At 38.4% G+C, this 13471-nt stretch overlaps 1 protein-coding gene across 1 annotated transcript in view; it reads left to right on the forward strand.

Annotated features, from left to right (window-relative positions):
* ASZ1 (ankyrin repeat, SAM and basic leucine zipper domain containing 1) overlaps positions 1–13471 on the forward strand; it is a 41241-nt gene that overhangs the window by 20458 nt on the left and 7312 nt on the right. The window contains exons 6-10 of the mRNA XM_009817201.2: positions 128–262; positions 2698–2810; positions 6476–6551; positions 6917–6973; positions 12616–12728. Coding sequence (XP_009815503.2) covers positions 128–262; positions 2698–2810; positions 6476–6551; positions 6917–6973; positions 12616–12728 — 494 coding nt within the window. The remainder of the gene's footprint in view (positions 1–127; positions 263–2697; positions 2811–6475; positions 6552–6916; positions 6974–12615; positions 12729–13471) is intronic.

A 13471-nucleotide genomic window follows, 5' to 3' on the forward strand; every position in this document is an offset into this window, starting at 1 on the left:
TTTGCATTACTTGTCTTTGTCTCCAGATTCTGCCATGTAAGAATTTGTGAAGGTTGCGTTATTGATTGAACCTCTGTTCTTTTTTGCTCTATTTGTAAACTTGGTAAAACGAAGTTGTTCTTTGCAGGCATTAATATGGGCAGCACAGCATGGCCATAAAAGTGTAATTTTTAAGTTGCTTGAGCTGGGAGCTGACAAAAATCTACAGACTAAGGATGAGAAAACAGCAGCAGAGCTAGCAAAAATCAATAAACATTCAGAGGTATTTAATTTCATTTCTCTTTGAAATGCAAATTCTGTAGTTTGCCTCAAAAATCTGTTCATTAATTGTATAGTTTTCTGTAGGAGTGTTACTTTAATAATTAAATTATAGCAGCTAGTTGAATACTTGTGCCATTACATCTATATAGATGTATTTTCTGTTATATTCCAACTTTTCACAGGGCTTTAAACGCTATAATGTTTTGGGAACTTTTTTTTTCCCAGAATCCTTGACTTCAGATTTAGAATGCAGAACAAGGGATTATTCTTGTTAGTAATGTTGATATGAGAAGTAGAAAAATAATGTGTTGGTTTTTTTCCTGTCTGCCAAAGTGTGTGAGAGAATGCGGGTAGCAAACTAATTTGCAGTGTATAGTTTGTGATTGAATTTGGAACTGAAAAAGCAAAAGCTAAAATGGGGGGAAGTTGGTCCTGGCCATCTTCAAAATCCATTCTTGGGAGGAAATAAGGTGTAAAATAATGTGAATTGGTCATCAGACTATTGGAAGAGCAGCCACTAACTATCAATGTAAAGAGACAGCTGCTGAAGTCAACATATATTCTCCTAAAATAAATCTGTTTACTGCTGTTACCAAATGATGCATGGTGGATCAATCAGACCAGATTTCCCTGTATTTTGCTTTGAGTTGCTCTTACCAATGATGTGGCTTTTTGCAGTGGCTCTTCAAAAATACGTGTGGATTGTAATTCACTTTACAGCTTCTTTTTCTTTCTTTCTTTTTTTTTTCCTGCCAGACTCCAGGTCTAGGCAGGAGCAAAAATGATAACTATGCACAAAGCTGTCAGTGTAGGCTAGCAACATCAGTGTCTGAGGCTCAGTGATCTGTTAGCTCAGGTTACTGAAAGCGGCTACAAATGCTTTCTGCCTTTGATAAATGACTTGTTCAGCAGGCTACGGCCATATAATCTCATAACCCAACTGTCTGACATGGAGGGAATACAGGCTTCTCACACTTGAGAGGTGGGTCTTGCCTCTTGACCTGTGAAGCGCTAACTTTCACACAGTTACTGCAACGTCTTGCAGATGGCATTGAGATATTTAATGGTCATGAGCTGCTTCTAGCTTGGGGGTCTGCTCTTCAGGCACTTGACATCCCCTTGGGTTGTCATATAGACTTTGTCTGCAGAAACTATATCTGAGAGGGGAGATATTTTTCTTACATATTGTACTGGGTTTGTCTGGGATGGAGTTATTTTTCTTCCTAACACCATATATGGTGCTGTGGTTTAGGTCTGTGACCAAAACAGTGTTGATAACACACCAGTATTTTAGCTATTGATGAGCAGTGCTTGTGCAGCATCAAGGCCTTCTCTGTTTCTCACTCTGCCCCCGACCACCAGCAAATAGGTTGGGGGTGAGCAAGAGGTTGGGAGGGGACACAGCCAGGACAGCTGACCCCAACTGACCCAAGGGATACGCCATACCATATAACATCATGCTCAGCAATAAAATTGGGGGAGTTTTTCCAAAGTAGCCATTGCTTAGAGACTGGCTGAGCATTGGTCTGCTGGTGGGAAGTGGTGAGTGATTGCCTTTGCATCACTTAGGTTTTTTGGGGTTTTTTTCCCTTCATTTATTGAGCTGTATGTATCTCAACCCATTATTTTTTTCTTACTTTTACCCTTCTGATTCTCCCCCATCCTGCTGCTGGAGAGTGAGTGAGTGACTGGGCAAGGGCTTATTTGCCAGCCAGGATCAACCCACCACACATACATATACGTGTATGCGTATATGTATATAAAACTGGCTAAGTCACCTGAATTTCAGGGAAGTGGTTTCACCATTCCTTTAGGTTTATTGAGGTTCTACTTGTTTTGCTGAATTTTCTAGTAACTATCTCAAAACTCACACAGGGGCAATTCAGTTTCTGGAATCCATCACTGATGCATAGTGATGTCTGGCAGAAGGCTTGCTTCTTTAATCAGTTGAAAGAATCCCTGTCTGTCAGATATAGTTAACTTAGATTGTCAGCTGTAAATTGCTAAATGTTGGGTCCATGTATGCACTGGAAATGGAGACATTAAAATAGTCATATGCCTTGTGCTCTTTAGACAACTTATTCCCTTGAGTATGTAGAACCCTTGCCTACAAACCACAGAAATTAGTATGTTGGTGTATTGCTGCTTCTGTAGTGACAGATGCTAATTTTTTTAGACTACGTTATATGTACTGTTTTGCACTGTGACAGTACACCATTGTGCTGGAATTTGGTTAATTCAGAAATGCTCTTGATAAACTCTGTGGGCTTAGTCTTAAGTCCTTGTAGTTGTATGCTTTAGAGAAGAAGAGGAGACAGATGTTTCATGTTCCCTGTAAGTAGTAATGCATGCTAGAACTCTTTGTAGTCTTACTCCTGTGTATTTCTTTATGCATTCTGAGTTTGAATAATAATTAATTCAAATTGGCTCTTCCAGATTTATAGTTTACTCTCTTTGGCTGCAAATCACTTGCAAGGGAGATACCATGAAACGATTAAGCAAGAGGCTATCTACAAATTTCTGACAGCTGTCCCTGACCACAGAGTTGGGTAAATACAGTCATAGTGTAATTTGAGCTTATAAACATTCCTAAGAGATTGTATTTGTTCATATCAGTGATTAAGTTGTACTGATATATATTGTGTATCATTTGGAACACTACCAAGAGTCCACAGTAAGTATATTAATGTACTATTAATTTTTCAAGATTGCGAAGTTCCTTTGCATTATAAACAAAGAGCATGCTCTAGATCTTTCCTTCCTCTCGCTTGGCGTAAAGTATAGTAGAGCCAGGGTCCAGTGTCACTTCAGTTCATTTCAGCTCTGTTAAATTTGTATGCTCCCCTGTTGGATACTCCTTGTTGTGTGATTGCCTTCATTTGATGTTAAATTTTTGATGCTTTCACTGAATGCCTGTTTTCAGCTTCATGCCACCAGGAAGAACTATGCCCTTTTCTTTTTTTTCTGCATATATGAGAGTCAAAATTAAGTATGAACACAAGTTAAGCTCTAGAATTTTTTGCATAGCATGCCCCTGACCCTGAAGCTTGCGGTCATAGGAAGGTGTCCTGTGACTGAAATCAGCGCCTGCTTCAGCAACTTCAAAGATCTCTGATATGGTTTAGTCGCAGAACATGTTGGCTAACAAGTCCTCAACAAACCATCCACTTGCCTCCTTGAGCTTGAGCTGCATGGTCTTAAGAAGACATCTTCCAGTGCCCATAGTCTGTTCTGGTTGGTCAGATTGATTCTTTATGTCCCCGCTCAGACAGGTCATGCTGAATTTGAAATGCCCTAGTTTTTTATCATTAGGCTGATGGCTTTTCACTAGGTAGCAGTTCACACTGAGGTAGTCTCAGTCTCAGAGAGAGTACCTCAGCACGGACAAAGCCTCACCAAGTTCTGTTGCTAGATGAATGTATATGTCAATCAGATTTTTATTCTCTGGTACTTCAACTACAGTCATCTTAGAGGTACTTCTTGGAGCAGAGGAGTGAAGGCTTTGCATGGTAGAATCAGTTATCTATGCTGTCCTCTTTGTTCTTGCATCTTCCTACTCACAGATTCCTGAAGGTGTTCCCCATCTATGAACTAGGTCTCTGTGGGATCTGTCTGCTCCTTGGAGATCATCTTTTGAGTCCCTGTATACTTGCCATGAAGGTGACATTCTTTTAAATAGATTAGTCTTCCAGTACTCTTCACAAAGACTCGTACTTCTAGATAGAGTCTGTACTTAATGACCTCAGTGTTAGAACAGATCTCTCTCCTTTTTTAATAGGTTTAGGTTATTTAGGAAGTTTCCTAGGCTTTTTCTGGTATAAGGAAATAAACTAAGACTATGCAGCAGTTATCCAAATGGATTTAGTGCTGTTGAAACCTGACGGTGGCTAGAGGACATTCTACCAGTGTTTGGGTAATCTTGATAAGCTTTTAAAATAAGACATTGAAATCCTGAAGCCCACTTAAAATACTTTGTGGCAGCCAGATGTCTAGCTATGCTAATGTAATTCTGTATTTGGCAATTCTTAGATTTCCAGGATTTCACAATGTTTCAGTAGTCTTTTTCTAAGCTCTGCTGGTTTTCTCTGCATCAGATGACCAACTTGTTTGTATGAACAGACATTTCTGACAAGCTCAAGGATTTTTATATTAACAATAGCTAGTTCTGATGTTCCATAACTTTGAGCATTTCTGGTAATTAGTAAAACTCTTGGTTTCAGGAAACAGTCCCCTGGAGTATACCAGATGTCTGGCTGTTAAACGCCTGTTCTTACAAATAGAGCTTATCCGTTTCCACACACACATACCCACCCCCTAGTGAGTTGGGTTTTTTTCATCTGCTGATAGTTAAGAGGTACACTGATACCTGTGTTTACTTCATCATAGTTCCTTGAGCTGGATGTCTCCTTCCTGTCATTTGCCTGCATAATTTTCATCAGAGGTATTGCCAGTTGTCTTCTCAAGTCCCTATTCTCTCGGTTGCTCCTAGTGCATCATCTGGTACTGGATATCAATTGTGCCCCACCATGCAGGGTCAGTGAGTATAACTTGTCATCCTTGCTGTTGTCATCCTTTCGTCATCCTTAGGTAGTGAGTCGTTGTTGTCTGACATCCTAATTGGAATATTGTCCTGGCTCCAGAGCCCTGGACTACACAAGGAAATGCACATACCTGTCAGGAATTTGCTTTCTTCAGCTCCTGGATTAGGTCCTTTTCTGGTTCAGGGGCTTTCAAGTTATTGTCTGGATGCTGAATAGCCCTTTCTTTGATCCTGGGAAAAAATGTCCTTTCCTTGCACCTTTAGCAGAACCAAAAGTCTTGAGTTACCCAAGGACTCCCAAAACCTTTGCAAACTGGGCACTTTGGATACCTAAATAACAACATTTAATCACTGCAGGTCATTCATACACTGTCTCCTCTTGCCAGTTGAAGGGCATTGGCTGTACATACAATGTTTGGATGTATATGTGAATTGCTTACTTCAAAGCTGGTTGTTGCTGTCTGTATGTTCAGCGGGGAGGAATCAGGCAGAGGGTAGCACAGTTCTACACAACTTCATGGTAGCGGTGATGGCTTTAAAGTCTGTTAAAATTATTTTAAACTCTTTTTATATTTTGCCTGCTGACAGAAGGCATGCTCACAGAATTATTGACTTGTTACAGTGTGGAAGTTGCATTAACTCCTTCATATGTGATTTAGGGTGTCCGTCCTCATATACTTAAATACCAGAAATCCTGGAATGTAAGATTCTCAATGTGCAAACCTGAAATACTAAGTATTCAGAATAATTTTCAGAGAGGTTTGTTTGGGTTTTGGGGTATTTTTGGGAGGGGGGAGGCGTTGCTTGCTGGGGTTTTTTTTTTACACAAATTTTAATAGGAGCTGTTCAAGCCTTTTATGTGAAAAGGGGGCAAACCTTCATTTCAGGGCCTACAATAAGATGGCACAAACTGTCTCTTAACTTGGGGTTTTGGCAAAGGATTCATTGTAGCAATCGCAGTAGCACTTTCTGCATTTTGTATGATTTACTCTTTGGTTTAATTCTGTGCGTTACAGTTGCTCACCTGATTGTTAAAAGCTGTTTAGATATTTTTTTCCCTTACATTTTTGTATCTTTTGGTAGGGCAGGGAATCAAAACTGATATTTTACCTTTGTTTATAAATGTTAAACTCTGAACCTACAGTGGGTTATACTACTTCCTCAGTGTACCTTCTGAACAGTAGTCTTCTGAGAACAAATTTCTTACCGGACTAATTTCCACTATCTTTAATTATAGACATTACTGTTTTCTTCATAACCTTTCTTGGTTTAAATGGAACCAGAAGGGTAACAGTTGTGGGCTGAATCCAATTTATATGAATGTTATCTGATAAGAATACATAGTTATCTTCCTTAACCCCACTTGCAAATTTTTCAGGCTTTTGCAATCCAACTTTAAGGTTCAGTTGGAACATTTTACTACTTAAAATGATACTTATGAAAATCATTCCCTTTAGGCTTTATTTAACTTACTAGACAGAAAAGCCATTTATGGAATTTTGATGGATTAAATTGTACCCCTTGATGCTTATGAGATACTAATGTCATCAGTAGGTGTGTACAACTTTAGGTTGCTCCCCAGTGCTTTGTCTGGGGAACTTTTCTGTATTATTTTTGTATTATTTTTTTAATTTCCACTGTTTTAATGTCGAATCTTATTAATTATGTTTACAGTTCCTATTCAACTTTTGATGACATGGAAGTTTTTTTACATGGTCTTGGTCTAGAACACATAATAGGATTATTGAAGGTAAGTTTGTTGTATATCTGCTATCTGTAAAGTAATCCATGAAAGCAAAATGTACCTACAGCATAAAAAAACGTTCTATCACTATTAGTATATTAATTCAAATAAATTTATTAAACAGAAGTTTATATATAAGTGTTAAGTTAAACAACAGTGGACTGGATTGGATTGCTTAATTTTGGTTATGTGTGTTAGTCACAACATGTGATGTTTCTAAACAGAGGGAACTCTTTCATTACTTTGATAATGGTGTTGTAGCTGGGTTTTTTTCTGAAAACTGAAGTAAAATGTAAGTGAAAAAAAATTAAGTCAAAACTGTTTTCTTCTGAAATTCTTTTTGATGGCAGAAACCCCTTTGTTTTATACAGGAAAGAGATATAGCTTTAAGACAACTTCTAATCATGCAAAAAGATGAGTTAATACAGGTCAGTTTACTACTTTAGAACTTAATTTAGTTTTCTTTTCTTTCTTAAATGTTTTTAATGTCTTAACTTCTCTTTAAAATGTCTAACCTTGTAAGAATTCTTTTTTTAAGATCTGTTTTCAGAATCTTCTGCAACTTCTTGAATTTTAATGTGAATATAGACAGACCTTTTCTAAAGTATGTAATCCCACAGATAAGTCTTGAATTCTGTGAGTTGAATTCTTGCATCTTCTCTGCCTAGACCTGACTATGAAGTGCAAGTCCCCAGCATTTCTTTGCTGCAATGATGTGGGAGTTGGGGTGAGCAGGAAATAGTTCTATTTTAAATTTTAGTTGTTACTGTTTTTAGTATTTAAGTTTGTTTTCCCTGAAATGAAATCAGTGCTAGGATTAGCAGTAGATAATCCTAAACAACTAGTTTAATTGCAGTCCTTCTTTATGAGGTGGTAATTTCTGTTGGTAAAATGAGAGCTCTTTTACATGGTGGAATCTCATATACCACACAGGTTTGTAAAACCTTACCAAAAAAAAAAAAAGAAGGAGAGAAGATTCGGTTTCTTACAGTTTACTGCAGCTAGGCAGGTTGGTATTTCACTGTTATCCAAGACTAAGTGATGCATTATTACAAGGTTTCAGTTTCCAGTGAGATAGGGTGGTTGCTTTTCCTTAGTCTTTGCTGGAATTATTCCTGTGGGAAATGAAAGACTTCCTGTGCTTACAGGAGGATGCCATAATAAAATCCAATTACAGAAGTCTCCTTGGAACAACGTAAGTACTTCAGGCCGCAGGATCCTGAGCACTTTGTACCTGGTCTGGGATACCAAAGGCACCTCATTAAAATAGCTGCTTCAAGCCTGCTACTGATGCTAGCCATGTCCTCAGTGTCAGCTTTTTCCCCCCTCTATTCTGGTACCAAGGAGACATGTGTTCTATCAGTTGGAACCAGTGTTTGTGTACAGATGTTAATACTCTCAGAGTTGATGTCACAAGGATGTTTTGCATGAAGTTTTGTCTTGTAACTGAGTAGAGTTTCAGTGTTTTGACAGAGCTCAGAAGTAATTCTGTATCCTCAGAGGGTGCAGCTTTGTCGATGAAGAGATTTTTAAGAGTTCACTTAGACCTAAATACTATAAGACATGTCAGCGTGTTCTGATGTTACTGCTTTTCTGAAGCCTCAGGATGTGCCCATTGGACAGCATTCAGGTGCGGACTTTATATGAATCCTAAAGACCCCGTTGACAGGAATTCTGCTCTTAAAGGAGATTTTTGTGGCTTTCTTCTCATCACTGTGTGAGCTGCTGTCTTGGTCGTGATTGCATTAAACTGCAAATCTGACTGACTATATGTTCATATTGATTGACTGTTTTGATGTTGTATACGTTACTTGGGTTTGTCCAGGGGACACTGAGGGAAGGGGAGGGAATTCTGGGCTTTAGCGAATGGCTAAGCTTTACAGTTCCTTCACTGAAGAGGCATAATTTTACACAAGCTGATAACTTCTGTTTCAGTGTTCTAACATGTTTGAGGCTCCCTATTATAAAGATGGCTTTTTTGGACAAACTGAAATAAATACCTGGATCAGCTGCTCTTCCACAGGAAGATAATAGCTATAGGAACAGAATTGTTTTGCCTCTTAGCTCTGCAACAGCAGGAAACAGTTCCTGGTAAATAAGTTGTGCTTTGTGCATGAACATGAATTAATTGGTGAGTCTTCAACTGAGAATTTTAAAAAAATGACATAACACTCTTGGCTTATTAGAACTTTGTAAGTTATCCTAAATTCTTGATGCAGTCTAGTTTTAGAGCTCTGCTAACAGTTTCTCCCCACACTGCTGATAGAACAAATCTAATCTATTTCCTTGTAACTCCAGAGTTGAAAGTGTTTAGTGTGATGGCAGATCTTCAACTAACAGCCAGCTATTTTAAAGAGCCTGGATCTTATTACTACAAAGATTAATGATGACTTCTGATGGATGCCTCTGAACCAAGCTGCTTTGTATCCGGGGAACTGGGGAGAAATCCTGTCACTAACATGATACACTTTCCTCCATCAAACAATATCAGAAAGATATTTTCTCTGTAAATATCTTTATCTGTATTCTACAACAGAGCCTAAACAATGACTCTTTCAAGCTGAAATCCTTGCATTCCTTAAGCTTATAAACTGTTCCATACTGAGACAAGTCTGTTCAATATACTGAGACATGTCTATTCAACATTTGGAGGTTGTTGTCTGATTCTGTGCTACTCATAACACTCGGATATTTTTTGTCTGGTTTTTTTGAGCACAAGATAGCAACAGAAGTAATTTTACTTCTGGATGCATTTAGGAGTAAGAAGGTTCCTTTCTCACATGTTTATTAGTGTAGAGAAATTGGCATCCTGTTCTGGATTTGAGAATGCATAATGAAAGGCTGACACATCAAAATTCAAAATACAACCCAGAAGTTTAACTTCATCACTAGAGAATTATCTGGTCTGTGTGCTTCCGTATCATAGTTCCAGGACTTTCCTTCCTCTATCCCCCTCCCCACAAAAAAGCATTTAATATTTGGGAGAAATTTGTAAGATTATTAAAAATAGTGGCCACTTAGGCAAGATGGAAAGGATGTAAGAGTCATGCATAACTTCACAGGTTTTATCTGAGAAGTATGTCATCTTTGATATGTTGAGGCAATCTGTTATTTGTCTTTTCTTTCTTTTCCCTCTAAAGGATGACAGAAAAGTCATGTTGATGCTGGAGCATGAGTTTGGGGCATGGATTTTCAGGGGTTGGGGGGGGTATTTATTTGTTTGTTTAAGTAAAGAATAAAATAGATGTTGTTAGAGTGGTTGTGCCTAAAATCTAGACTGTGCATAGTCTGTTTTAAAGATCTAAGCAAGTTCTTGTACAGCACTTGTACATTCTTAAACAAACGGCCACTTCACAATAATATTTGCATTATTTGGACTGCAGAGTGTAATTGAACCAACACCAACTTAAAAGCTTTCTTAGCCATATGGAAGAAGGGCTTCTTGCACTGTGCTTGTTCCATGCATTCATCATTGCATAAATAGTCAGGTTCTGGGTAACCCCCATGTTCAGCAGAGATAGTCTAGAAAGGGAAAATATGTCTGCTTTGGGAAGTAGTTTGGACTGGTCTATTTACTTTCTATCTCTTAAGTTCTGCACCAACTACCTCTGAATTCAGAATTACTATGGTGGTGGAAGGTTTTATCTATGATTTACTTTTATCACACTCTTTACTTCCTAAACCATATCTTCAAGATGCAGTGGTGCTCAGCCACTGATCCATTTGCAGAAGGATAAAATTATGGTTTATTTATTGGGAAACAAAGTACAACGTCTTCTTGATACGCTGGTCAGAAAGTTGTATCCTGATTTGCTTGTTCCAGGAATGAGAAGATGGAGTCAAAAGCAAACCAAATCTTTACAGTAGTCCCTGCTTTTAAGCAAGATAGTTTTAATATTCAGGAATAACTGCCATTCCATCCTTGGAAGAGCTCATTTCATTTGTTAATTATAATTAAAAGTAAACTTGCTGCTCTTCTATAAATCAGCTTACTTCCGCATCATGAAATGACTGCTGTACTGCTTTGTAAGCATTAAGAAAACATTATTTCATACCAGATAGAGCTCCACAAGGCAAACCTGAGAACTAATAAATGGAGCAAACTTACAAAATTATTTCTAGGAAACCCAGGTCTTTCTCTTTTAAGGCTGCTAGTGATATTTACCAAAAAGACTTGAGTACAATTTGTTCAGGTACCCATGGCAACCTATTGGAAACTCAAAAGCTCTTGACACCTGTGGTTAAACTCCCAATTAATCTTGTTGGGATTTTACATTACTGATGAACTTATTTGTCTATGGACTTACATACAACATGGTTTTGAAATGTTCAAAGACATGCTTGTGAGCCCATAGTTCCCCTTTACCTGTGATTTCTGAACACCTCGTGTTGAACCTGGAGGACCGTTTTATGGAGCCACAATGAACACTGGCCATCAGAAATTATAGTCTCACGCAAAGCAAACATTTCTCTAGGCACCTTCTCTTCCCTAGAATTGCTGCTCAGCAGCATCCGAGGAAGTGAGACTGCCTGGCATTTTGATCTGATGTGTACTGTCAGCTGTTCACTCAAAATTCTTTCTGCAATAATAACAGAAATCTGGGAGACTGCAGACACTAACATCTTACAGATTTCTGAGGCTCCAGCAGGGAACTTCAGGTCCTCAGAACATCAGTGAGAGCCCCATATGTTCTAGCTTTGGATACTGTGGGATCCTTGCGGTCTCAGATTCCAGAGTGGTCCACTCCTGCTGAGTCCAGGTACTCAGCTGGAGAGTTAGGAACAAATTCTTACTTGGAGCTGGCATTACGAGGTTTTTCACTTGTGCAGAGAAGCATCCTTAGGGCTGCTAACATCAGAAGTCCTGTGTTGCACAGCAACCTGTCAGATGAGCAAGGAAAAGTATTGAATGTGCCACAGAAGCACTTCCCTTTTAACAAATGGACTATTTTTTTTTTCCTTATTTAAGTGTTCTACAAGAAAACTCTCAGCTTATGATTTAAATATGAGTTAAATTTTAATCTGAGATAGTTGATGCATAACACAGCTGACAATGTTTTCTGTCCCAGGCATCACTTGGAGAATCTTGGTTACATAGTGTGTATCTTCTGAAGAAAATTGTGCTTTTCTTCAACTAAAAAAGGCAAAAAGCCTTGAACACTTCAGAACTTTTCTGTTGTTTGCAGCATTAGCCAAGAGTATAGAAGATGAACTGATTTGAGCTTAGGGACTGTGTGAGCTAACGTCGGGTAGTATTTAGGCTTGGTCTTAATTTGAGGCAAGAGATCTCTTCTGAGTTTATAAGTATGCTGTCCTTCAGATATATAAAAAGGCTGCTTTTGCAGGCTATTTCATGGTAGAAACATCCAGCTGAATGTCTTTTTAACAGATCATATTATCTCTCTCTCTTGACTAGTTTCTGGTCATTTGAGTTTTTGGAGGTAGTGTGAACCAACTAGATTTCTTTGTAGACGTAACTTATTTTTTAAATGAAATTCTATAAAAAAAATAAGGTTTTAAAAGGAGGTATTGTATCTTATGAGACCAGTTTCTCTAACTGGAAGAAAATACACACCCAAAAGCTTGTAAAAGCCCTTCTTAAAATCTGGCCTCTTTCTGTAAAATTCTCCATTTGATGCTGATTGGATAGTTTCCATTCTTTCTTTCTGAGTTAATGCTGTATCACCATCATGATGATTGGTTATTTTGCTGTAAGAGATGACTGAGATGATTCTGAAGTAGATGAGCATAACATCCTAACAACACAGGGGTACTTATAAAAACTGCTATTTATTTTTTTAATAAACCTTAAAAAGATTTTCTGAGTATCCTGTGCAATTTCAGTTTGGCTCTTCCTCAGCTCTTGTAGTTTTGTTTTGCATAATTGAATAATTTCTGTGGTTTTATTTTTTCCTTTGGCAGTTACATACATTGTAGTTGGTTGCAATAACTTAAAAGCAACTTCTTTTGACCCTTGATAATTAGAAGCTCACACAATAAATGGTACTGTACTGTTACGTCTAATAAGTACTAAAATTAAATCATATTTGAAATTACTCTTTAAATTTAGATTGGCATTACAAATCCTGGAGATCAACAGAAACTCCTGGATGCTATTAACGAGCTACAAGTGGAAGAAATAAGAATTGGAGACCTCCCTGAAGTGATGAAGCTGGAATTGAGGTATTAACTATATATCTAAGGAAATGGATGTGAAATATGAACTATTTAAGGTGACTGCATTGTTTTCTGTAACTCAAAGTTAAAATTCTCTCACACCTTATCCCATGCATAACATTCATGAGAGTATGCCAGTTAGCAGATTATGAGGGCTGGTGGTAAGTGTGTTTTGTAAAAAGAAAGTTGGAAGCATAGATTCACAGAATCACTAAGGTTGGAAAAGACCTGTAAGATCATCAAGTCCAACCTAAAAAAAAAAAAAACAAAAACAAAAAAAAACACCACAAAAAACAAACCACAACACACCAAAAACCAACCCACCCAACACCACACAGCACCATGCCCATCAAGCCACATCCCACAATGCCACATCCACACGCTCCTTGAATACCTCCAGGGAGGGTGACTCTACCACCTCCCTGGGCAGCCTATTCCAATGTTTCACTACTCTCTCAGTAAAGAACTTCTTCCTAATATCTATCCTGAACCTCCCCTGGCGCAACTTGAGGCCATTTTCTCTAGTCCTGTCACTAGTCACTTGGGAGAAGAGACCAACACCCACCTCTCTGCAACCTCCTTTCAGGTAGTTGTAGAGAGCGATGAGGTCTCCTCTCAGCCTCCTCTTCTCCAGGCTAAACAACGCCAGCTCCCTCAGCCGCTCCTCATAAGACTTCTGCTCCAGACCCCTCACCAGCTTCGTCGCCCTTCTCTGGACACACTCCAGCACCTCAGTGTCTTTCTTGTAC

The sequence above is a fragment of the Gavia stellata genome, chromosome 4 (genome assembly GCF_030936135.1).
Source record: "Gavia stellata isolate bGavSte3 chromosome 4, bGavSte3.hap2, whole genome shotgun sequence".
NCBI classification, from domain to species: domain Eukaryota; kingdom Metazoa; phylum Chordata; class Aves; order Gaviiformes; family Gaviidae; genus Gavia; species Gavia stellata.